The following is a 24778-nucleotide window of genomic DNA, read 5'->3' on the forward strand; positions in this document are numbered from 1 at the left end:
TAAATTATCTAATCTTTAACTAACATAAATTCTAAAAGATGAAAAGTCTCAATCATTCCTGAGCCTCACAGTTTTTGTTGTTTTCTTCTTGTAGGTGGCACTTGTGTTTCCCAATAGTGACCCTGTAATGTTCATGGTTGCATTTTATGGGTGTCTCCTGGCAGAGCTGGTTCCTGTCCCTATAGAAGTACCACTGACAAGAAAGGTACAGAAGTGGATCAGGCCCAGGACGCAGTGCCCCTGCAGGTCTCTGTGGGTGCAGGGTGACTAGCTTCCTCCTCACACTGGGGTGCTGGCTTAAGCAGGTGCTTGCACGGGGCAAGGCTCTAACAGGCCTCCCAGGGCCATAGAGAGCAGCTAGGAGTTTGCCCACAGACGCTGCTCTCGCGTGGACACAGCTGTCATTGCCCACAGACGCTGCTCTCAGGTGGGCAGAGCTGTCATTGCCCACAGACGCTGTGCTTAGGTGGGCAGAGCTGTCATTGCATCTGTCTGAATTTCCCAAAAGAAAACATGAGTGTTTTGTCCTCCAGTGAACAGCATTTGTGACTCGACAAGCTTTTCTGGGGATTTATTTATTGAATTAATTGTAACATCAAATAAACAGGACAGGAGTTCTCATGCATTTCTTGTTCACTTACGTGACAGGCAGTTTCTCACTCATAAGCCGGTAGTGTGAGGGACTTGGTTGCTCTTGATGGCTATACCATTTCAGATATGAATATCAGTAGTCTGATTATTGAAAAATACTGAGCAGAATAGTCACGTGTTCTAGAAAATCCGGCATTTCTGTCCACTTATTCTCAATGTTCATGCAATTTTCAACATGAACTTTATGAATAATAAATGTTCAAGAATGCCAAAAGTGAAATACATAAATAAGACCTGTGTATCTCCCGGGGTCTAGTGTGATGACCAGGCACTTAGTACAATGATTCTTAGAGAAAAAAACTCAAGATTTGTTAAGCTTGAAGGAAATGATGGAAATTGCAGGTCATGCATAAAAGGAGATCTGAGTGAACGGAAGGTGTCGTTATGCACAGTGTGACTGTGGTGGGCACACCTGCAGAGTCGTCTGTGTGGTGTTGTGTGCAGTGTGACTGTGATGGGGCACACCTGCAGAGTCGTCTGTGTGGTGTTGTGTGCAGTGTGACTGTGATGGGGGCACACCTGCAGAGTCATCTGTGTGGTGTTGTTATGCACAGTGTGACTGAGATGGGGCACACCTACAGAGTCATCTGTGTAGTGTTGTGTGCTGTGTGACTGTGATGGGGCACACCTGCAGAGCCGTCTGTGTGGTGTTGTGTGCAGAGTGAGTGTGATGGGGCACACCTCCAGAGTCATCTGTGAGCTCCAAACGTGCTTCAGTGTACACTGCTGTTGTGTTAGCGTTAACTAAAATGTTTCCACATTTCACTTATAAGAATAAGCTTTAAGAAATTAATCCACTATACAGACCTTTATATTTCACTGTAAGTAAAACAAAAAAATGCTCTCTAAATTTCAAGATAATTGTCTTATTTTCACGATAATAAAATAACCTGCCAATGATAAGCCTGGACGATTTTGTAAGTTTTCTGAAGGTCAGTGCTCTTGTCCCCTCCACCTCTGCTGCCATTGCTCTGTCTTCTGCAGGACGCAGGCAGCCAGCAGGTTGGGTTTCTCCTGGGCAGTTGTGGGGTGACCCTGGCCCTGACCACAGATGCCTGCCAGAAGGGCCTGCCCAAAGCACCAACAGGAGAGGTGGCGACTTTCAAAGGTGAGGCTCCTGGGCTCAGGAGGTCTGTGTTCTGGCTACCAGAACTTGGCTTTATCTCCTAGGCATGCTGTGCGGAAAACCCCACAAGCCTGGTGGGTCTTTAGCAAAAGTGATACTTACTGAAGGCTTTCGTGATTGAGTATCTTCACCTGTTTTGCCCTAAGCATATCTATTTAAGTAAAAGGAAATGGAAATAAAACTTGAGCCCCCCACAGCCCTGGGGCTGGTGACTGCCCGTTGGGCACAGGTTCCACATGTGGAGCAAAGCCTTCTGACTGCCTTCCCCCCCATCCTGTTTACTGTCATAGGTTGGCCTCCCCTCGCCTGGCTGGTGATTGATGGGAAGCATCTGACCAAGCCTCCCAAAGACTGGTATCCACTGGCCCAGGACACAGGGTCCGGGACTGCCTACATTGAAGTAAGGACATGCTCATTTGGTGCACAGATAACATCCCTCTTGGCGTGGGCCTGGTTTTTACAAGACAGATAACTACTTAATCGTCTTTAGACCAAGTGTTCCTGTCTCACATCTACCCCAGATGTATAAAGTGTCACATGGAACCTTACTTGGGTCGTTTCAGGTTTCCCTCTGACCTGACTCATCCCTAATTGTCCTCCCTCTGACCTGACTCATCCCTAATTGTCCTCCCTGGGATGCAGGCAGGCAGGATGCAGCTGTGAGCGCTCCTCCAGGTCCTTTAAGAGCTAGGCTAGAAGGCTTTGGATGGTAATAAGAGAGAAAGGACTTCACCTGTTGCTTCTTCAGAGTCCTCAGCCTCCTCTGTCTGGTGTGGTTGCAGAAATATATATTGCTATTTTTCTTCCTTGAAATTTTACAGTATAAAACCAGCAAAGAAGGCAGCACGGTAGGGGTCACCGTATCCCATTCATCGCTGCTGGCACAGTGCCAGGCGCTGACCCAGGCATGCGGATACATGGAAGGTAAGTTGTACATTCAGGGTTGCAGCTCTTGCTGCCTGCTAGGCATCTGTTGCTGTGCAGAGCACATTAACTTTTAATGCAGCTGCCCCCAGCAGGGGGTACAGCTTCTCCTGGTTGGTACCCTTGGGAGAAAGTCTTGGCTTGTGCAGGACTGGGGGGTATAAGGTGCCCCTTTTCAGAGCCTGGGGAAGTCTGATTGACACTGAATGTATAGCGTGTGAGCCTTGCACCCCAGTGGCTCATTGATGCATAATGGGCGGGATCAGTTGTGGATGAACTGAAGGGCAGTGCATTGTGCGTTATAAAAAGACCTCCTTTCCTGCGACTGTGTTCATGTTCAGTAAATGTGGCCTGAGCAATCATGCATGCAAATGCTTAAGTGTAATTTTTAGGATCTTAGATTATCTTTGTTAAAAAGCAGCCCCATTTACTTTAAATTTTAAACTCATATTATTTTATATTATAGGTAATAATTGCGTATGTTTAGGGGATCAATAGGAAATAAATTATTTTAAAATCTAAAATTGAACTCAGTAGTTTTCTTACATAACAAACTGAAATTGAGCAAAACTAGAAAGTAAAAGTGAATGACATATTGAAATACATAAAATGTAGGGCTGGAGAGATGGCTCAGAGGTTAAGAGCATTGGCTGCTCTTCCAAAGGTCCTGAGTTCAATTCCCAGCAACCACATGGTGGCTCACAACCATCTGTACTGAGATCTTGCGCCCTCCTTTGGCGTGCGGTCATACATTGAGGCAGAATGTTGTATACATAATAAATAAAGAAATCTTAAAAAAAAACAAAAAACAAAAAAAAAAGAAATACATAAAATGTGAATGTTTAATCTCAAGGGTTAGCTTGTGGACATGATTAGAAAAACTTTGTGGAGATTTGGAGGAGGACTTCAAGCACTTTAATGACTTTTCAAAGTTAGAACTCTAGGGCTGGAGAGATGGCTCAGTGGTTAATAAGAGCACTGGCTGCTCTTCCAGAGGACCTGAGTTCAATTCCCAGCAACCACATGGTGGCTCACAACCATCTGTAATGATACCTGGTGCCCTCTTCAGGCCTGCAGGCAGAGCACCGTATACATAATAAATAATAAATAAATCTTCAAAATAAAGTTAGAACTATAAAACCAACTCGTATTAGTTCTTTAGACTTAGTGCTAGTCAGTTCCATCCTGGCCTCTTAATTTGGCTTTTCAGCTAACAAGGGCAGGGAGATTGTCATTCATAGTGCAACAATGTTTCTGGCTTGCATGCCACGGCTTTGTGCAAGGAAGACTGCAGGCTGTGGGTGTGAGAATGGGGTTCTGGGTAGGAAGCTGAGAAATAAGAGTGTCCATGGCAGTTTGTTATCCTGTCTCTTGACTCTGAGAGGTGGCCACTGAGAATGATGAGGTCATGCGATGACCTTTCTGTAGCTTCTCCTGTATGTAGTATGTACATAATGTGTGTAGTGTTCCTTGTGCTTTTGAACTGAAGATCGGCATGGTTCTCTCCTCCAGTCCAGAGCTGTGTTTCCAGTGTCTGCACAGACAGTTTAGCTTGGTGTGAACTGGTGCATGGTGTCCGGAAGTGCCGCGTCCGTTCCCTTAAGCTCTGGTGTGCTGGTTATGCACTCCTCTTGGGACCGCTCTAGAAGTGGGCAGAACTTTAAAAGAGCTGTTCATCAGTTTAACTTTCTGTGTCCGCTTTCAGCTGAAACATTAACGAATGTGCTGGACTTCAAAAGGGATGCTGGTTTGTGGCATGGAGTCTTAACAGTGAGTGTTGTTTGCTAGTGACCGGGGTGGGAACAAGAGACGCACCAAGCCCGTGAAATGCTGCCATGCCAGTTTGTTGGGTTTGGTTTGCTTGTCGTGGCACCGATGGATCCTGCCTTCCTCTGAGCCGGCCTGTTTCTCTTTTGCAGAGTGTCATGAATAGGATGCACGTCATCAGCATCCCATATGCGCTGATGAAGGTCAACCCACTCTCCTGGATTCAGAAAGTGTGTTCCTACAAAGGTAGCAGAAAGCTTCCATTACTCGTCTCACCCTTCTTTAAAGAATTGTCTCTGAGCTGATCTTTAATAATTAAGAAAACATGAAGGCAACATAGAGAACCACAGGTGGGGGCGGGAGGGCCTTATTGGGATGTCTCTGTAGGCTATCCTGGTCCAGATGCTTGCCGGGACAGCTGCTTGCAGTGGAGTAGCTGGGCTTCTCACTGGAAGATCAGGGACAACTAAGTTTATTCTTTGGAAGTTTCCTTCACGGTTACATCAGTATTCCTAGTCATATGATTTGAGATGGTTTTAATGTGCACTTTGAGCTTTTGAAGCCAGCAGTAACAAGGCTGTTGTTCAAATGATAGTCTATGACAGGCAGGATGGAGTGGATCCTGGGCCCCGTTATTCTCACCTTCCAGTGGTCTGGAGTCTCCCAGCACTAAGCAGAAGTCCCTGCTCATTGGTGACTGCACGACTCTAGCAGCCTTTGTTCCTGTCCAGTAGAGGTCAGCAGCTTCCCAGACTCTGACCTCCTGCAGCCAGCCGGTGCCTGGCGACACTACACACTCTGCAGAAACCTCCAAATCAGCATTCCTCCTGCAGAATGTCTTGCATCCTGTTTTATGGAGGGAGACCAAGCCGGGTTGAAGGGAGTGAGGTTCGCTGGGCTCTGCACTTCTTTGAGGCTGAATTAGTTCATTCAAATCCTGGCTCATTGGAGCCTTGCGTAATTATCACCAGAAAGGCTTCATCCAGCACCCGGTAGGAGCAGGTGCAGACCCATAGCCCAACATTAGGTGGAACTCGTGGGATTCCATGGAAAAGAGGGAGGAAGGATTGTAGGAGCCAGAGGGGTCAGGGACACCACAAGAACACAGCCCACATAATCAACTAACCAGGGCTCACAGAGGTTCACAGAGACTGGGGTGACAATCAGGGAGCTGTATGGGTCTGACCTAGGGTGCCTGGTCTGTGACACAGAGACATCTGTACTCCCTTCTCTTTGTAGCCCAGGCCGCCCTGGTGAAGTCCCGAGATATGCATTGGTCCCTCTTGGCACAGCGAGGGCAGAGGGACGTCTGTCTGAGCTCTCTGCGCATGCTGATTGTGGCTGATGGCGCTAACCCCTGTGAGTAGACTGTGTGGCCTAGGGTGCCCTGATGGTGTTTGCTCCCATGGTTCTTGACTTCTAGGAGGACTTAGCAACCTGTTGAAATAGAACCTGTTGACCAAAATTAAAGCTTTATCACCGTTTTGATAAGTGTCCTATAATGTCCTGTGACGTGTTGTCTATGTTGATGACTCAGTCACTGGCGGGTCTTATACATGTTTATTAAGACACTAAATTTACAGGCGATTTTAATGCAGTTGAAAACCTTTAATGAGAGTTACCATTTTTAAGAGATCACAAGGTTGGGCTGGGCAGATGGCTCAGAGGTTAAGAGCACTGCTTGCTCTTCCAGAGGTCCTGAGTTCAATTCCCAGCAACCACATGGTGGCTCACAGCCATCTGTCATGAGATCTGGTGCCCTCTTCTGGATAGCAGGCATTCATACATACAGGCAGAACACTGAATACATAATAAAATAAAATCTTAAAAAAAAGAGAGATCACAAGGTTATGCTATAAATAGGGTCCCTGATTTGCTATGGTCCTCCCGAGCCCCCTGGTCTTTAGTGTTAGGCTCCTACCTATTTGACTCTCAGCCCCAACTTCCTTTATGGGGAAGACCCAACTCTTCTTCCATATGTCACTGAACCCTAAGTCTTTCTGGGGGAATGCCTCACGGCTGCCGCCTATGCACTGAGGACCCTCCTGTGTATAACAGTCTGAAGGGAGCTGCTTTTGTAGGTCTGGTGAGCTCTTAGGCCCAGGACTTCTAAGGCCCGTGTCAGGAGTCCTCTAGGAGAGCCTCAAGTGACACTTGTTGAGCAAGAGTTTTCTTTTGCAGCACCAATCTGTTCTCCCCATTCTTCTGTGTACCCCACCTTTCAGGAGAACGGAACAGGCACACAGTCCCCCTAAAAGCCTCTCATTCTCTTGAGACAAGCAAGGCATCTCCTTCCACACCCGTGGCTACTTATGCCTGCTCAAGCCCACAGCTGCCCCAGCTCCTGTTCATCAGTCAGCTGCAGTCAGGGCTCACTTGAGCTCAACGCTCCCTCCAGGGCCTAGTGTTAGCCCCGATAGCTTTGTCCTGTCCCTCTCTCTATCCACATCTGGGGACCAGCGTTAGCCCTGATAGCTTTGTCCTGTCCCTCTCTCTATCCACATCTGGGGACCAGTGTTAGCCCTGATAGCTTTGTCCTGTTCCTCTCTCTGTTCACATTCCTCCAGGTACCACAGAGCTAGCTCTCCTTTCATAGGCCTTAGCTCGCAGCTCATGTGTTGGTCTGTTGGATGCTGTGCCCAGTCTTAGTAGCACTGAACAATGTGTTTTCTTCTTTTCTTAGGAGACACCGCTCTCCTTGAGGAACTGAAGCCCAGGGGCCCCTATAGATGCCCCTTACCTTTTATGTACCCTTGTGGGGAGAGGTTTGTAATGTGACTCTAGGGTCCCCATGGCTGTAGTTATTTGAGCCTGGAACAGGCAGAGCCTCCCTGTTGCCAAGTTTTAACATCTCTAGCATCCACTGATAAGGCCCACCATCCCTGAATGACCCGAGCGTACCCAAAGGAGAGGGAATAGGGAGAGGCAAGACATCCTCAGGGCCGTGCGTAGATCACACATCTCTAAGGCTGCTGCTAGGAGCTGCACTCCCTCTGCTGTGGGAGTGCCAGGCCTGGCCTTGTCGGGCTGCAGATGCTCCTCAGTTACCTGGCAGGCTCCGTGCTGGTCCTGAACCAGAAGCACGGAGAGTTGTTCCTATCATTGGTCCAGGAAAAGTCAAGAGAGCAGGACCTCAGCAACAAACACAACATTAGAAACAGGCCTCTTCTCAGAGGCTTCCAGACTCTCGTTGGTGGGTTGGAAATGATCTTGTGTGTTTTATGGCAGTCACTCCTGCTCTAAAAGGTGTTGCTCTGCCGAATTACAGCAGTGATCTTGTTAAAACAGGCCTGTGGGGCAGGACTCAGCATGGCTGGTGCCTCGTAGACCTGTGCTCTTGCCTATACTGGTCCTCCAGTTACCTGTCTTGTTCTACTTCCTTCCGTTGCTTTACCCAGGGTCCATATCTTCCTGTGATGCCTTCCTCAACGTCTTCCAGTCCAGAGGTCTGAGGCCAGAGGTCATCTGTCCCTGTGCCAGCTCTCCTGAGGCACTAACAGTGGCCATCCGCAGGTAACCACATTGTATGGTGTCTCTTGAGAACTCACATTTGAGTCTTAAGGACAGAATTGCCTATAGCCCCAAGTTTGTAATAGTTTCTAACTATGGGAATCCTGAAGAAGGACTTAGCATCAGCCTTTCTTGGGTAACAGAGGTGCAGCCTGAGTTCCGTGCCCCTCACCAGTCTAGATCCATGCTGGGAGTTGATAGTGGGTTCCTGGAGTACACTAATCTCTCAACGCTATTTTCCTTACACCTCTTCTCAGTCAAGATCCTGCTATTTCACGCCCGATCGATCATATGTAAAAGTTATAACTGAGCCACGGTCTCTTGTTCTGAGAGCTTCTGTTGGCTGTGGAGGTCTGCTGGAGAGGGCCTTCAACATTCAGCCAGCCTGACCTGGAAGGCCCAAGCTGCCTTCACAGCTGTTCCCCTTGAGTCACACCTGACAGCTTGGAGTAGGGATTTGAGGCTGCCCTGAGAGCCTCCCACTCCCACCCATAGCTAGTGTCCTAGTATCTGGGCCTCAGGTTCCTTCCTGCATTTCCTGAACATACCATGTTGCTCTCAGAACACAGCTAGGCCCAAAGGCACTTTTTCTCCCCATCATGAATCACCTGTTCTTGCTGCCCTTGAGCACAATTCTCTGGGGTTTCAGGTCACATGACCACAGCTGAGGACATCTCCGTTAGCTTTCTACAATAGAATTGCCTTGGCTCTCGTCATGTATGTGTTGTGCTCATACACAGGTAGTATGTGCTTACAAATACGTAAGTTCCAAGAAACTGTATTTTTAGTGATAGCATTAAAAGCAATATCTTTATCTTTCACAGACTGAATGGGCCGTGTCTTGGGAAGGGCTCCATCTGCTGTAGGAGGGTTGTTTTGTAGGAATGGTGGAGCTAATCCAGATCTACACATGTGTAGTATCACAGCCCATTGCAGCACAGTGGCCACGACCGGCTAGTCTGCCCACCTGGCTACCCTAGGGCTCCATGTGAAGGCCACAAGATAACCAGATAGATGACCTGTCTCAGAGGTCACATGGTGTCACTTGCTGTGTAGTTATGGGCCTGCCTCTAGTGAGAAGATATTGAGGTCGTACTGCAGGGAGAGACACGTGAGCTTTAGGACATACAGTTCCAACAGGTCTGTACACAGAGCAGGTGCTTTATGAGGAATTGTACCTCAGCCGAGGCTGGCCCTCAGTGCCATCTTCCTCCGCGCAATAGCCCTTGTCACAGGCATGCCCATGCTCTTGTTCTCTAGGCCCCCGGACCTTGGAGGACCTCCTCCGAGAAAAGCTGTCCTGTCCATGAATGGCCTGAGCTATGGTGTGATCAGAGTCGACACTGAGGAGAAGCTGTCGGTCCTCACTGTTCAGGACGTTGGTCAGGTGATGCCTGGAGGTGAGAAACAGTCAGTGCATCGACACCCTGCCTGACTGACACACAGCAAGAGCCCGGTCCGTTAGATTGCCTACTGTCTGCCGGGCAGGGTCCTTCAGCCTCATGCCTTTTGGAGGTATTTACCACTCTGTAGTCTCTGTGGAGGTGCCTCAGAAAATCTGATGCTGTAAATGCCAGGATGATGAGGTCACCTGACTAGGTTGTGACAAGCACTTGTGGTGACAGGAGGTGTAGAAACGTCCCAGAAATACCCGTGGGCTCCAAAAACAAAACAAAAAGCAACCCAGGTGCATCTTCCTCCTGCAAAAAGCTGGCCCTCGTATCCTACTGGTTTGAGGCAGGGCAGTGAGGAGGAGTGTTGGGACGGCCTGTGCAAAGAAACAAAGCATCACTGAGGAATAGGGGCAGAGCCTGGCTCTCGAGCCCGCAGTGACTCTTGGAAGCAGGGAGGCCGCCATGCTGCCCTTAGGTTACTTCTCTGCACAGCTTCTGGTAGCTGCCCTGCTCTCCCTCTTCCTACCACGACCAGTGTCCTACTTCTCTGTCTGAGGCCGCCATGACACATTGATCACAAGCAGCATCAAGGAGGGAAGGGTTCATTTGGCTTACACTTTCAGGCCACTGTCCGTCAGTGAGGGAAGTCAAGGCAGGAACCTGCAGGAGCCTGAAGCAAAAACTGTGGAGGAACTCTGATTGCTGGCTCATGTTTAGCTAGTTTTTTATGCATCTCAGGACCACCTGCTGGAGCACTGGCACTGTCCACAGTGCTGTGGACCCTCCTACATCAACTAATAATCTAGACAGTTTATCATACACATGTCCACAGGCCAGTCTGATATAGGCAGTTCCTCAGCTGGGGCTTCTCCTCTGAGAGGACTCTAGACTGTGTCAAGTTGGCAATGAAGGCTAATCAGGACACCCTGTTGTGACTTTCAGAGGTGGGATGCTATGTCTCATCCCCCATGACCCCCAACGTCAGCTCTCCCCTCTTCTGCTAGAGGTACATGTCCCCTGACTACCTGGCATCCTGGATTTGAACTTTTAACCTGTCTCATGGGTAGCCTTGGCGGCAGGTGCTACCTCCTAACACAGAAGATCGAGGTAGACTGTCCTCTGGGTGTAGGCAGAGTTCTGATTGGAGTGAACATAGAAGTTTGAATTATCATCTTTAGTTCCAGCTGTTAACTAGTGTGGGCTGAATTTCTTCCTGTAATTCTACTCCTTCATAGAAAGCTTAAATTTGTGGTTAAACATGTCATAAAGCATGGTAGCTGATGAAGGTAATCTCAGTACTTAGGAGGCTGAAGCAGAAGAATCTTGTGTTTGAGGCCTGCCTGGGCTACATAGTGAAGCACGATTAATAAAATCTCAGAGACTGAAATTGGGGTTCAGCCTAAAGACCCGAAAAATAAAGCAGCCAGCCACTGGCTCTTACCTTGCCCTCAGTCCAAAATTGACGATCCTGCCTCCAGGAATCTCAGAATGAGACTATGTTTGAGAGATGTCTCCTCCCATTTTTTAATCCTCTCTAGTTCTGGGATTAAAGGTGTGCACCACTGAGATTAAAGGCATGCACCACCCAGTTTCTATGGCAACTAGTGTGGCTACTGGGATTAAAGGTGTGTGTTACCACTGCCTGGTCTGTTTTACTCTCAGTAAAACAGTGGGGCTGTTTTACTCTCAGATCTTCAGGCAAGCTTTATTTATTAAAATGCAATTGAAATGCTACTACAGCATAGTAAGACCTTGTTTCAACAACAAAACAATAAAATCAAAACAGAGAATGCAGTAATAATTTTTACTTATCATAAAGTAGGTTGTAAATTGTGGGATCATTGTGAGTGGTACTTATTTTGTATCACCTTTATATATGGAGGAGGATACATGTGTGTGCTGGCTTGTGCACATGAATGTGCACACGGGGCCTGAGGACCACCTCCAGTGGTAAACATTATAGGGCCTCATTGGCCTGCGGTTCTCTGATTAGACAAGCCTCAATGACCTGCCTGTCTCTATCTCTCAAGGACTAGAGCTTAAAAAAAATGCCACCACACATGGCTTTAAGCTTGGGTTCTGGGGGTTTCACTCAGTCCCTGTGCTGACGTGGCATGCACTTTACGAACAGCCGTTGCACCCTCCTTGGTGCTTATTTTGAATACATAAGGGTATTCAGAGTTTTGCTCACTTTTCCTTATTGCTCTAATACATGCCAACCTGTCTTATATCTGTTCACTGCCTAGTCATGTAGCTATACACACATATACCTATATACACACGTGCACTGCCCAGTCATATATCTATACACACATACACACATATACACACATGTACACATATACACTGCCCAGTCATATGCACACACTCCCATACATCTGTACCTGTGCTCCCAGGTGTTTACTTGTGCGTGTACTTGTCATATGTGTCTGCCCAACACCGTTCCTGGGGAAACATGAACCAACGCCTACTCACCTCAGATAGGGAACCATAATAGACCAAGGAAAGGACACCACCAGAGTCAAGCTTGGTGGACCGGTGAGATTTATTGGGGTTAGTTACAGGAGCAGAAACGACCCAGAGATAGCTGTACCACTAAAAGCCAACCCCAGGGTAGATGACTGCTCACAATGGCTGGAAACTTGAAACGCTGTACAACCTGCCGGCATCTTAGCAGGTTGGCTAGTAACTTGTTGAGGCAGCTCAGCTGCTCAGAGCCTCTTCTAGGCAGCTTGTCTTGTCTGAGAGTGTGTTTCTGAGCCCCTGCGGGTTACATATATGTAACCTGGAAGGAGGGGGCCTGGTGAATCTGGTGAGTTTCAGGGATTTCCTGAAGCTTTTGAGTTGTTGACTTCCTGGATTTCTTTGCATGTTTCTTTGCATGATGGAATGTTTCGCTTCCCCTTAAAGCATCTTGTCAAGCTTCAGTCCAAGGCAGACGTTTTACCTCTGACAAAATCACCACACAGTGAATGTTTGTGCATGCTCTTCCTAGGCTCTTCCTGGGATTTGGGCCCTTGTGCAACATTTGGCTGTTGCTTAGTCAAACGGGCTAATGGGCATAGTCAAACCCAGCGTGTCTTATACCTTATATACACGGATGCTGCCCTGGGTTGGCCTCCTGGCATTCATGCTTACCATAGTATCAAGTGGATGTGTGGTAATTTGCATTATTTTGTGACCTTTAAATACTCTTTGTGCACATCTGAGAGTGTTACTGTGGGGCTGAAAAACAAACAACAGAAAATGAGATTCTGTTGGTCAAGAGAGTGTTGCATAGATATAGTTTGCTTTTTAATCACCACTGGGCCTTTCTCCAGCTTGCATGCCTCTGTGTGTGTGTGTGTGTGTGTGTGTGTGTCTGTCTGTCTGTCTAATGCTGGCAGTGGACCCAGGACATCTTACATTCTAGGCAAGCACGCTACCACTGAGTTATAGCCATAACCCTAACATTGCTTATAATGAGTACTTAATTAGTACTGTCCGTGCCATGACGCTCCTTATAAGGGTTTGCTGTACATATAATGTCTTATTTCTATAACATTAAATATAGTAGCAATGCCAGGCATGGTGGTGAGCATCTTTTATCCCATCACTTGGGAGGCAGAAGCAGGTGGGTCTCTGTGCACTCCAGGTTAGCTTGATCTACCTAGAGAGTTCTGGGCCAGCTAGAGCCTCATAATGAGACCCTGTGTCAAAAACAAAACACCCACAAATATATGACCAAGTAAACCTTTGCAAATGATCTATTTAAATATACCCTAATGATTTTGAATTGTTTTCTCTGTTTAGCTAGTGCGTGTGTTGTGAAGGTAGATGGCGCCCCTTACCTTTGTAAAACTGATGAAATTGGGGAAATCTGTGTCAATTCTGTTGCAACTGGGACAGCGTACTATGGATTGCTTGGAATCACAAAGAATGTCTTTGAGGTTTGTATCCTTTTCCTAATCTTTATCTTGAAATCAATTCCCATGAGTGTCGATGGGCCCAAGGGTAAAGGCAGAAAGCCTACAAGACGCCGTGGGGACCCAGAGCGATTCCTGTGCTCCAATCAAGAAGGTCTAATTAGGACCTCAATTGGGTTCACATTATGATACTTGTTATTCATAATACGTCTTAGAAGGACAGGTCCTGTTTAGGTGGTATATCCACACAGGGCAGTCAAGATGAGAAAATGTGCTGCAAAGACCAGGTGCCCTGGGAGTCTTTTTTTCTATAGAACATTAAACCCTGGACCGCAGGCGCTTTGTGGTATTTGAAATGACCAAGGTAGTGCCATCTGGTCCTAACTCTATTTTTTTTTCCAGACAGGGTTTCTCTGTAGCTTTTTGGAGTCTGTCCTGGAACTAGCTCTTGTAGACCAGGTTGACCTTGAACTGCCTCTGCCTCCAGAGTGCTGGGTTTAAAGGTGTGCACCACCACTGCCTGGCTCTAATATTTTGTACCTGTTTGGGCAGTTTCCAGCCTTCCACCCACCAATAGCCACATCTGCCTTGGCAGTGCTTTTGGAACTGTCTATGGCCCAGACTGTGGTCCAGATGTATTAACCAAAACAATTAATGTTTGTGCAAGCTATAAAACTAAAATAACTAAGACACAGGGTAAATAAGAAATAGCTGCCCTGTAGTGTTTAGAAAATGCTGCTAAGCTCTGCAAGCAGCCAAACACTGCCAGGCCGCTCTAGCTCCCTCACTGATACCTTCCCTCTCGAGCACTGATGGAAGTGTGGGTTTTGTCCTTAAACCCTGCACCCCCGGCTTCTTCAACTAGAGACGTTTTGAAGGCACGTGCCTACTCTTGGTCGGGCTGTTGCTGAGTTCTACTGCTTGCCCCCCTTACCTTTCTGGTAGTCACTGAGTTGTCTGCTGTCTGACACCCTCTTTCCCCTTCTGGTAGACCGTCCCGGTCACTGCAGATGGAGTCCCCGTGTCTGACCGGCCTTTCACCAGGACGGGCCTTCTGGGATTCATTGGGCCTGTGAGTATGACCTGTACCTGTCCATCAGCCGAGAGTGCTGGTGGAGAGCAGGAAGACTTCAGTGCAAATGTGCTCTTGTCCCTGACACCCTTGGTTCTCTGCAGCCACCCTTACCCGTTCCTCACCTGCATGCAGTGCTTCTCCAGCCATGGGTGCTTCCATTTTTATCATTTTCTTCCGGTTTTGATGTTTTAAATAAGTTGAAATGAATATATTCTGTGGCGTCTTGGCCCACCTTTTCTCAGGTAGATGATTTTCTTTATCCTTCCCCAGAAACATTGGCTGTCACAGCTTAGGGAGGGGAGTGCTCCCTTGGTGGGTGTCTGCAGTCCAGGACTGCTTAGTATCAGTGGCGTAATGTGGTCCTGTCTGTAGCTGCACCTAGTTCACGGGCCACTCAGTACACCAGGATCCTTGCCTTGCTGCAGTCTCGGGCCTTCACGTCCTCACCCACAACTCTCTCGCCCTCTGCCTTGACCCCCTTTCCCATCCTTCAGTACCACCTAACCCACATAGTCTGTTCCACCCGACCAAGTCATGAAGTCAATCACTTTTTTTTTTAATCCCGTATGAGGTGCTGGTTTCTGTGTCCTATCAAAAATCCTTCTCCTGAGGCCTGACCATACCCTTTTCTCAGGATAACCTGGTCTTCGTCGTGGGCAAGCTGGACGGGCTGATGGTTGTAGGCGTGCGCAGACATAATGCAGATGACATTGTAGCCACTGCCCTGGCCGTGGAGCCCATGAAGTTTGTCTACAGAGGCAGGTGATGCACTGTAGACCCTGCACTTGGGTCGCAGATTTCTTCTGTACCTAAAATCTGGGAAGTCTCTGTAGAACAGAAAAGCCAGTTAACCTGAATTTGCAAAATTTAAAAATTTATGTTTATCAGAAAAGTTACCCAAAGAAAGAGAAAAATATTTGCATTAATGATAGTAGAGTTAAATGTCTTTATTTTAAAGTGTTTCTTCAGTTCTTTAAGAAAGTAAAGTCTGGGGCTGGAGAGCTGGCTCAGTAGTTAAAAACACTGTGGCTGCTCTTCCAGAGGACCTGTGTTCAGTTCCAGCACCCATTAGGAAGGTATACCTCCAGTTCAAGGGTATCTAACACCCTATTCTGGCCTCCTCTGGCACACTTGGTACATAGACATTTATGCCGGGCAAAACATCCATATAGAACAAATAAATTAATTAAAATTTCAAGAAGAGGCTGGGTGGTGGTGGCACATGCCTTTAATCACAGTTTTCAGGAGGCAGAGGCAGGCAGATCTCTTGAGTTTGAGTGAGTTCCAGGACAGTCAGGGCTATACAGAGAAACCCTTCCTCGAAAAACAAGACAAAAAAAATATTTTTCAAAAAGAGAGTAAGGTCCAAATACATGATTGGGTAAAAGGACAAAGGGATCCCAGCTGCTAGAAATGAGTAGATTCTAGCTTCCTCATCGTCTCATAAATGCTGATTAAAAGAGCAGTGCCACTGTGTGAACCACTGCGGGCAAACTCTGTTTTCTAAGAAGGTTTTGGGAGACACAACATATTCATTGCTTCTATAATAAAAATGTCCTCAGCTTTTCTGTGTCGTTAAGCAAAGACTTTAGAGACTCTCATGTCTGTTGAGCAGACGATCTGTACCTCTGGGCCTGTGACTTCGTGGGGAAAAGGCTGAGAAGGGATTTTTGTTTAACTCTTCCCACCCCCTGAGTTCTTTGTTCTAGAGGAAGCTTTTTCCTTTTGGTCTGTTCAGACAACTGCCTTCAAAGTTTGGTTCTTCTCCAAAGGATATGTGTCTGTTGGGACTAATTGAGTCCTGGCCTTCAGCTGCTCTTCCCTGCTAGAGCCTTCTAATTGAAGTTACTAAAAGCTGTGTTTTGCCTAGAGGATCAGAGGATGGGCTTTCTGTTGGCCATTGACTGCAGGGTATTTAAGCCTCCCTGGTGCTATTAAAGAAGGGCTTTTGTACCAGCCATTGGAGGTCTGTGTGTCGGTCTGTCTCTGCGTGTGTTTCCTCAACCTCCAGCCCCTTGCCCAAAGCTTGAGAACTGGATTCTAGCGCTTAGAGCGCAGACGGAGGGCGCGGTGTGCAGCATGTGTCTACCCCCCACCCCTTTTATAACTTTAGTTAGTGTACCTATAAGCCAGGCCAGGTCCTGCCTTTGAACATCCACTGAAGAAATAATCATGGAGTCGTACCAAGCGGGCAAAAGGTGGTAGTAACCTGGGGCACACATGCCTTGCTAAGGGTTTGTCCCCTGAAGCTCAGGTGCTAGAGGTAGAGATGTCCCTGGGAATTCTCATCGGGGGGTGTATACTCCCTGGCTCTGAATGAGCTGTGGAGACTGCTTCTTCACATCTTGCTGTGCCTGAGGAAGTACCTTGATAAGGTCAGGCCAGCCCAAGTGACTTACTGATGTGGGTGATTTTGTTCTGCAGACAGGGTAGCCTGCTTCTCCCTTCCTGGGACCTGAGGAATACAGGCACCTCAATGAATGAACATTTTGAATAATCTAAAAAAAAAAAACCAGGTTAAGAAACTGCTCCAGAGTAAAGAAGTAGAGAGTTGAAAGGAATAAGGAAAAGGGGTGGGAGAGAGGAAGGGAATCCAGTTGGCAGCTCAGGAGGAGGGTGCACGCGGAGCTAGAGAACTGTCGGCAGGATTGGGAAGCTGGCACCCTGTAGATGCCGGCCCAGCTGTTCTTACTTGGTAAGCCATGGGGATACTGAACAGAAGGTGACAGACTCCCAACCGTCCCGGAATTGATCTGCTAAGGTAGCAGAGCAACGCTTTCAAGTTCTAAACTAAATTGTATGCCTATGATAAATGCCATGACCAAAACAACCTGGGGAGCAAGCGGTTTATCTCAACCTACACCTTGCAGTTCATCACAGGAAAGTCAGGGCAGGAGCTCAAGGAAGAGACCTGGGGGCAGGAGCTGAAGCAGAAAGCACGGAGGAACACTACCTCCAGGCTTGCTGTGTATGTCTGGTTCAGCTTGCTTTTTAATATAGCCCAGGACCACATGCCTAGGGACCTTCTCACATCAGTCAATAATCAAGACTTGCCTTCAAGCCAATCTCATAGAGACATTTTCTCAGTCAAGGTTCCCTCTTCCCAGATAACCCTAGCCTGTATCATAGGGATACGATTTAGTTTAGAACTTGAAAGCATTGCTCTGCCACCTTAGCAGATCAGTTCCGGGACGGTTGGGAGTCTGTCACCTTCTGTTCAGTATCCCCATGGCTTACCAAGTAAGAACAGCTGGGCCGGCATCTACAGGGTGCCAGCTTCCCAATCCTGCCGACAGTTCTCCAGCTCCGCGTGCACCCTCCTCCTGAGCTGCCAACTGGATTCCCTTCCTCTCTCCCACCCCTTTTCCTTATTCCTTATTCCTTTCATCTCTCTCTCTCTCTCTCTCTCTCTCTCTCTCTCTCTCTCTCTCTCTCTCTTTCACAAGTTGACAAAAAGCCAAATAGCACAGTGCCTATCTATATTGTCCCTTACCTTGTGGGGTCCAAGGCAGATGGATTTCAGAAGTTTTGTCACAATAAATTCCATATTGAAAAGCTTAGACAGACAGCACATTAGGGAAGTGAATTGAGGAATGCTGTAAGAATGGCAGAAAGAGGCCGGGCGATGGTGGCGCACGCCTTTAATCCCAGCACTCGGGAGGCAGAGGCAGGCGGATCTCTGTGAGTTCGAGATCAGCCTGGTCTACAGAGCGAGTTCCAGGACAGGCTCCAAAGCTACAGAGAAACCCTGTCTCGAAAAACCAAAAAAAAAAAAAAAAAAAAAAAAAAAAAAAAAAAAAAAAAGAATGGCAGAAAGACAACATTGAGAAAAGCTTGCTGGGTGATATAATATGGTAGTGGGGGGTATATGTTATGTTACAGAATATGTGGGCATACTAGCTTTAGGAAAAGATAAGAAAACATAAATATATAAAGAGTCCTGTATTCATAAAAGGATCTTCTGAACACTAATTATCATAGCATTATAAAAACTAAAGCCTTTAAGTCATTGATATTCTAATAACCCTGTTATAATTAATTAAAGGAAATGATTAAAAGAAAAAAAACATCTGTGATGATGCAGAATTAGAGTGGTAGACATTCTAGTATAAGGGCTTTGGTGGGGAAACCCAACTTCTTAGCTTTGATGGGGGAAAATAGAGATAGCCTTGCTAGTCCAAACAGTAAGGAAGGTGCTGTGCACACATGGGCAAATACATACACAAACAAGGAACAGCACATGTGCTTGTGAACACACATGCACACAAACACAAGAAAGGAAGGAGGGAGGGAGGAGGAAGAGAGTTCAGTCCTGGAGCCTACATGGTACACAGCGAGAACTGACCCCTGAAAGTTTTCCTCTGACTGTACAAGTGCTGCCAGATGCACATGCTGTAGGAAAACAGACAAAATGTGGGGTTTAGAACATATTTTTAAATTGATTTATTTGTATTTTATGTGCTTGGGTATTTGGCATGCGTGCCTGTGCACCATATGTGTGCCTGGTGCCCACAGAGTCCAGAAAAGGGCATCCAATCCCTTGGACTGGAGTTACAGATCACTGGCTGCCATGTAGTTGCATAGGATCAAACCCGGGGCTTCTGGAAGAACTGCCAGGACTCAACCTCTGAGCCATCTCTTTAGGGGAGTCCTTAGGGGGGAAAAATAAATGGAAGAGGACTTGTTGAAATCTGTAAAGTTAGGTAATAGAAACAAATCCAAATAGATCAGTCACAATTAATGTTAACTCATTATTGAAGGATTTGATCTTTTGTTTACAAAGGAAACCGTTTAAAGAGTTGTTCACAAGGAAATGGTACATTAACATTAGAATTAAGAAAATTTCCCTTTTACAGGAAGACTCATGTCTTGTCCTAGTCCAGCCTTAACAGGAGAGGAAGTGCCTAGCCTCACTGCAGCTTGATAGGCCAAGGCAGAGTTGGTCTACCAGGGAAGGAATGGAGGAGGAGTGGGCTGGGGGAGGGGGAGGTGATAGGGACTGGAAGGAGAGGAGGGAGGGGAAACTGCAGTCTGCTTTGTGAGCTGAAATTGTGAGCCGCGATCCTGGAGCTCAGAGCGGCAGGTCACGCTGTATGTTTGCAGGAAGTCACGTGTTGACTGTATAGCGCTTGGCGCCTTCCGTGCAGCCCTGAGAGGTGGGCACTGCACTTCGGTATAGCCACCTTACCTTTGTCTTCTCTCAGGATTGCCGTGTTCTCCGTGACTGTGCTGCACGATGACCGGATTGTCTTGGTGGCTGAACAGCGGCCTGACGCTTCGGAGGAAGACAGCTTCCAGTGGATGAGCCGTGTGCTACAGGTGGGCTTGCCGGGATGGTCGCTGTTCTCAGCGTGTGGAGACTTGTGAATGACAGACAGTAAAAAGGGAACCGGATACATATGCCATGAAAGTCAGAGAGGCCGGGCTTTGTTTTGTTATAGAGCATTTCAGATTCGTCAAGGATAAACAAAATAAGTGGCCCCACACTCCCATCACTCTGCTTCCTGTGTACCGGTTAACAGAAATACCGCTAACACATCTTAAAACTAATGGTTCAGATTTCTCCAACTATCTGATGGTTACTAGGTTTGATGCCCCTGTCATTTTTGTGGCAATTTTGAGGAAAATAGGTTATGGGGTGGCATTTCCTCAGTCTGGCTTGACCTTGCATTTGTAGTCATGTCTTGTGTCTCGGTTCAATGGATCTGGAGGCTTGGATCAAACTCAAGACCATACGGTTTTAAGCCACTGTCCTGTCAGTGTGGTGGCTAACAGCCAGGCGGTGTCACTCAGTGACTTCTGGCCCCTGGTCCCAGAGTCTCACAAGTTTGGTGTCTATGCTGACCCAGACGGGAGAGCTGGGAACAGCTCACATGGTTCTTCTCCCTGGGGATCAACTATCGAGACTGTTTAAAGCCATATTAAACCGAGCCTCTGAACTATGCTGCTAGCTAAATTCTGACTGAGTATATTCTCTTTACTTTCAGTTACGGGGATTGCTTTTTATACACAAGTTGGTTGTAATTGAAATATAAACATAATTCCAAGTTCAGGATGTCTAGCTTCTGTTATCTTTGGTTCACCTCTTCCCAACTAGAGGCCTCACTGTGCTTTTGTAGCAACTGAGCCTTGTGTTTTTAATAAAAACAGTTAACATAGGCTTATGTGTTTGTGTGAAAACTCTGTGTGTCTTACGGAGAAATAGGCACACTCTCCGTCTTCTTTGCTTCATGAGATGTTTCAAGGGTGGCTCTACCTCCTGGACCCCTTCACCTCAGTGTTCTGTGGTGTGGTGTCTCCTTCCAGCTCTCCCCGCCCTGGGCTGGTAGCTGGTGCTCAGCAGAGTTCTTGCCTTTCAGGCCATTGACAGCATCCACCAGGTGGGTGTGTACTGTTTGGCCCTGGTTCCTGCCAATACCTTGCCCAAGGCTCCTCTCGGAGGAATTCACATTTCTGAAACCAAGCAGCGTTTTCTGGAAGGGATGCTACACCCGTGTAATGTGTTGATGTGCCCTCATACCTGTGTGACCAACCTTCCCAAGCCGCGCCAGAAGCAGCCAGGTTAGTTGCATCTAATAATAAAATTGTCTGGCCTTAGAATTGATGTTGACTGCAGTCCTGGCTAGGGGTACAGGCACACTGGATCTTACAATAGTGAGTACCCACCTCTCTGGGCCTAGGGTTAAGGATAGGATAGGTATGCACCAGCTCTTAGTCCACAGAAGGGGATGTTGCTGGTGCACCTGCCTGATGGTTCTACCTGCCTATTAGGAACCAGTTTTAATGGCAAATTCAAGTGTGGCTTCTTTGAGGTAGAAACGATGTCTGTAAACAGGCATGGGCTCTGGAATCCAAGGAGCCTCTGGTCACCATGAGGTTGCTAGAATGGAAGTTTCTCAAAGGTCAGTTTCCTGTGTCTTTAACACAAAACTAAGTGTAAAGGCCAGTTTAACGATCATGCTCAGTTTGTCATTGCTTTGGTTCTATAAATAGGAAAAGCTAACCTTTACTGATTATCGACCATATGAAATATCAGTAAGTATAACACACTTCAAGAATTCTTATTTATACATAAAATATAGTAAAGCAATAAAAAGCTAATTATTTGGTTAACATCTCAAGAAATGTTATATAATATAGTTTGTACTAAGAGTGATCTGAATATTTACATTTTAATAAAAGAGTTAAATATCCAATTCAGGTATGTTTCAAAATAGCAAGTGTTATATATAAGTAATGTCATGTGACAATTATGGATTAGAAGTTCCCACCTTGTCTTTTGGAATTTGTTTGTAGAGGTTGGACCAGCCTCGATGATTGTTGGGAACCTGGTTGCTGGAAAAAGGATTGCGCAGGCCTCTGGGAGAGAGCTGGCCCACCTAGAGGATAGTGACCAGGCTCGGAAGGTACTGTGCAGCTCCCGGGGAGGGGCGGGTGGTATCCAGGATACTGTGGAGGAGCTGAACCATCCTCTCTGTGCAGTTTCTGTTCCTGGCGGATGTGCTGCAGTGGCGAGCTCATACCACACCTGACCACCCGCTGTTCTTGCTGCTGAACGCCAAGGTAAGTGCAGGACTTTGGGGGTCTTTCCAGTTTGTCATTTCCAAGTGTTCCTATTTTTTGTTGGGACAATAGAGCGCTATTAGATTTTGGGCCCTTCTGTGGCATTGTTCTTTCTGCCTGTTACTTTTTTGTAGAGACCCGTGCTTTGTGCGGTTGACACAAAGTCCTTCTGTTGATTTTATATTTATCTGGAAAGTTTTGTCGGCTCTCTTTTCTTATTAGGAACTGTATCTTTGTAAATACTCAGGTTTATGAACTAAAAGGAAATGTTTATGTGGTAAAACTTATGCATTCAGGCTTTGTACATTTGCTTAGATCTTTGAAATGACAAACACTATTTGCTGCTCCAAACTGTTTCTGCTTTGTGGCTGAGAAATCACTGTCATGTGGCCTGCAAGCCTGTTAATACTCTACATCACGCTCAGAATGCCTGGAATCCAGAGGGGATTCTGTAAGACTGCCATGGAAGGTTACAGAAACAAGCATTGGGAAGACCCCGTGTGAGTCCCCTGCCAGCGTCATCAAACATGCTCTAAGAGACCTCGATTTTTGTCACCAAGGGCAGGTCCCATGATCTCAGAAAATGCAAGCTCGACCCTGGTACTCTTTGCGCACGCAGAGCTTCACTTTTTTATTTAATTTTATCTGGTAGGCTCTTGATATAGATGCGAGGTTGGCCTTCAACTCTTCACCTTCCTTTCCCAGCTTCAAGTGCAGGCACAGTCATTCAGAGCATTTACTGACGCCCACTGTGTTTAAACAGTAGACAATCTTCCTGCTAAAAACTCAGGTTTCTCATGTGAGAGGCTGTCTTGCTTCCTGGTGTCTCAGTAAACTTCCATCTGATAGTTGAATTCTAAGTCATGCTGGCAGATCGTGATTGTCAAACAAAGATGTCGTCAGCTTGTGGGAAGAGCCTCCAGGCCAGTGGAGAGAGTGGAAGTGCTGGGCACTGGCTCTGGACAGGCACAGGGGGCAATGTCCTGCAGGCTCCAAGTGGGGAAGCCAGTGAGACAGGTGTCAGGGAAAGGTTTCAGGATTCAGATGGGTTCCAGGTATGGGTATTCTGGCTTTATACAGTCTTTGGCTCTGGCAGGTACCAGTGAAGTGTTTACCCACTCAGAGATGCCCAACCCTCTGCTACAAGCATCTGTAATACAGACCCCAGAATTGCTTAGCATTGACGTAATTTGATTGCTGAGCACAGGAACCCAGTGTGCAGAAGGATGTACACAGGTTCCAGAGCAGAAACTCTCCTGTCTGAAGACATCAGCACACCAGTGTACTTGATTCTTCTCCAGGGCACAGTCACCAGCACTGCAACCTGTATCCAGCTGCACAAAAGGGCCGAGAGAGTGGCTGCTGCTCTCATGGAGAAGGGGCGACTGGATGCTGGGGACCACGTGGCTTTGGTCTATCCCCCAGGTAAATGCGCCCCCAAGACCCTCTCCTGGCCTTTGTAAATGGAGCTCAGCCACTCCCTACTCTTGTGACGCCAGTGCCACTATGAGCCCTTTGGGTGGGGCCTTTGTTCCTAGAGGTCTTGGTAGTGTTTTTTGCGGTCAGAGTGGCAGGTGCTCAGGCTTATCCTGTGTGTCTTCCTCTAGAGCTGGATTCTCACCCTTCCAGGCACATCTTAGAACAAGGGGTGGGGTGAAGGGCAGCCATTGCGCTGGCTACTCTGAGCAGAGCTAGAATTTGAAGTATAGTTGTGTTTCCTTGGAGAGATACTGGTTCATATTGTCCCTTCCTACTCGAGTTCAAACTGGAGAGTTTCACTAACCTAACCCTCTTCTCTAAGATCGTTTTCCCACTGATGCTTTAGGACGGTGGTTCTCAACCTTCCTGATGCTATGGCCCTTTACTACAGTCCTTCATGTTGTGCTGGCCCCAGCCACAAGATTGTTTTCATTGTTACCGCATAGCTGTAATTTTCCTACTGCTATGAGTCATGATGTAAATATGATTCTGATCTGCAGTAGATCTGATATGTGACCCCTGTAGAAAAGTCATTCAACCCCAGAAGGGTTGAGACGCACAGGTTGAGAGCCACTGCTTTAGGACATAGCAAGGTTGGAACGTCCTGTTACTACACTTTTTTTATCCCTCATTACGCAGTATTCTCAAAGTAATTATGACAGTACCTCAGGCAACGTGGTGATTTTTTTTTTTAAAGAACAATTTGAACTTCTTGGCATGTGTTCACTAATCCCCTACCCACTTTTTTCATGGTGCTAAGGAGTAAAGCCAGGACCTTGTACACGCTGGGCAAGTGCTCTGTCTTACCCTCTTAATAGGGATGTGGCAGATGGCAGACACCATTCTCAGACGGTGGCTGCCACAACTTCATTCTCCCTTCACATTGTCCCATGCTTATGATCCTCTACTAGCCATATATGTGTTCCCCTTAGCATGCCTGTCTCAGTGCCGGGGAACTCCTTCCCTGGAGGATCCCTTAGGGACCTGTGTGGGATCAGTACTCACTTTTTTCCAGCATAACAAATGCAGTGTCGTCTTCACCTGGACCAGTCCCATTTCTCTAGTGGGTGAAAACCTCTTGCTGCGTTTGCCTTTGTGACGAATGAATGCTTTTCCCTGTCTTCAGAGTCTAATGTGTCTTTTGTGAGCGTTGGTTCTTCCTGCTCAGTGATCTCATGCAGGGTCTTTCTGAATGTGAGTCTTCGTGCCTTTTAATTCAGGAAAGTTTCTTGACTCATCGTCTTCCCTCTGTGCTTTCTGATCCTCGCTTTCCTTCTGTACTTCTGCTCCTTCCATCTGTGTGCCTTTATCTGCCTTTAGTAACTGACATTTCCTCTTCTCTTATCTCCTTCCCACTCAAAGTTTTAAATGTCATCTTTATCTT

The 24778-nt window shown here is 47.0% G+C and overlaps 1 protein-coding gene across 3 annotated transcripts in view; it reads left to right on the forward strand.

The window, feature by feature from the left end:
* The window catches only part of Dip2a (disco interacting protein 2 homolog A), a 79557-nt gene that overhangs the window by 40691 nt on the left and 14088 nt on the right, over positions 1-24778 (forward strand). For all 3 annotated transcript variants that reach the window (XM_050142125.1, XM_050142132.1, XM_050142139.1), the window contains 17 exons: positions 95-205; positions 1636-1759; positions 2068-2177; positions 2599-2701; positions 4407-4471; positions 4621-4714; positions 5708-5827; positions 7867-7981; positions 9239-9378; positions 13165-13301; positions 14269-14349; positions 14987-15114; positions 19557-19671; positions 20712-20913; positions 21649-21758; positions 21835-21915; positions 23217-23340. In XM_050142125.1, coding sequence (XP_049998082.1) covers positions 95-205; positions 1636-1759; positions 2068-2177; positions 2599-2701; positions 4407-4471; positions 4621-4714; positions 5708-5827; positions 7867-7981; positions 9239-9378; positions 13165-13301; positions 14269-14349; positions 14987-15114; positions 19557-19671; positions 20712-20913; positions 21649-21758; positions 21835-21915; positions 23217-23340 — 1960 coding nt within the window. The remainder of the gene's footprint in view (positions 1-94; positions 206-1635; positions 1760-2067; positions 2178-2598; positions 2702-4406; positions 4472-4620; positions 4715-5707; positions 5828-7866; positions 7982-9238; positions 9379-13164; positions 13302-14268; positions 14350-14986; positions 15115-19556; positions 19672-20711; positions 20914-21648; positions 21759-21834; positions 21916-23216; positions 23341-24778) is intronic.

Source organism: Alexandromys fortis, unplaced genomic scaffold, assembly GCF_014885135.2.
Source record: "Alexandromys fortis isolate MF-2015 unplaced genomic scaffold, M_Fortis_MF-2015_v1.1 scaffold_9, whole genome shotgun sequence".
Taxonomy (NCBI): domain Eukaryota; kingdom Metazoa; phylum Chordata; class Mammalia; order Rodentia; family Cricetidae; genus Alexandromys; species Alexandromys fortis.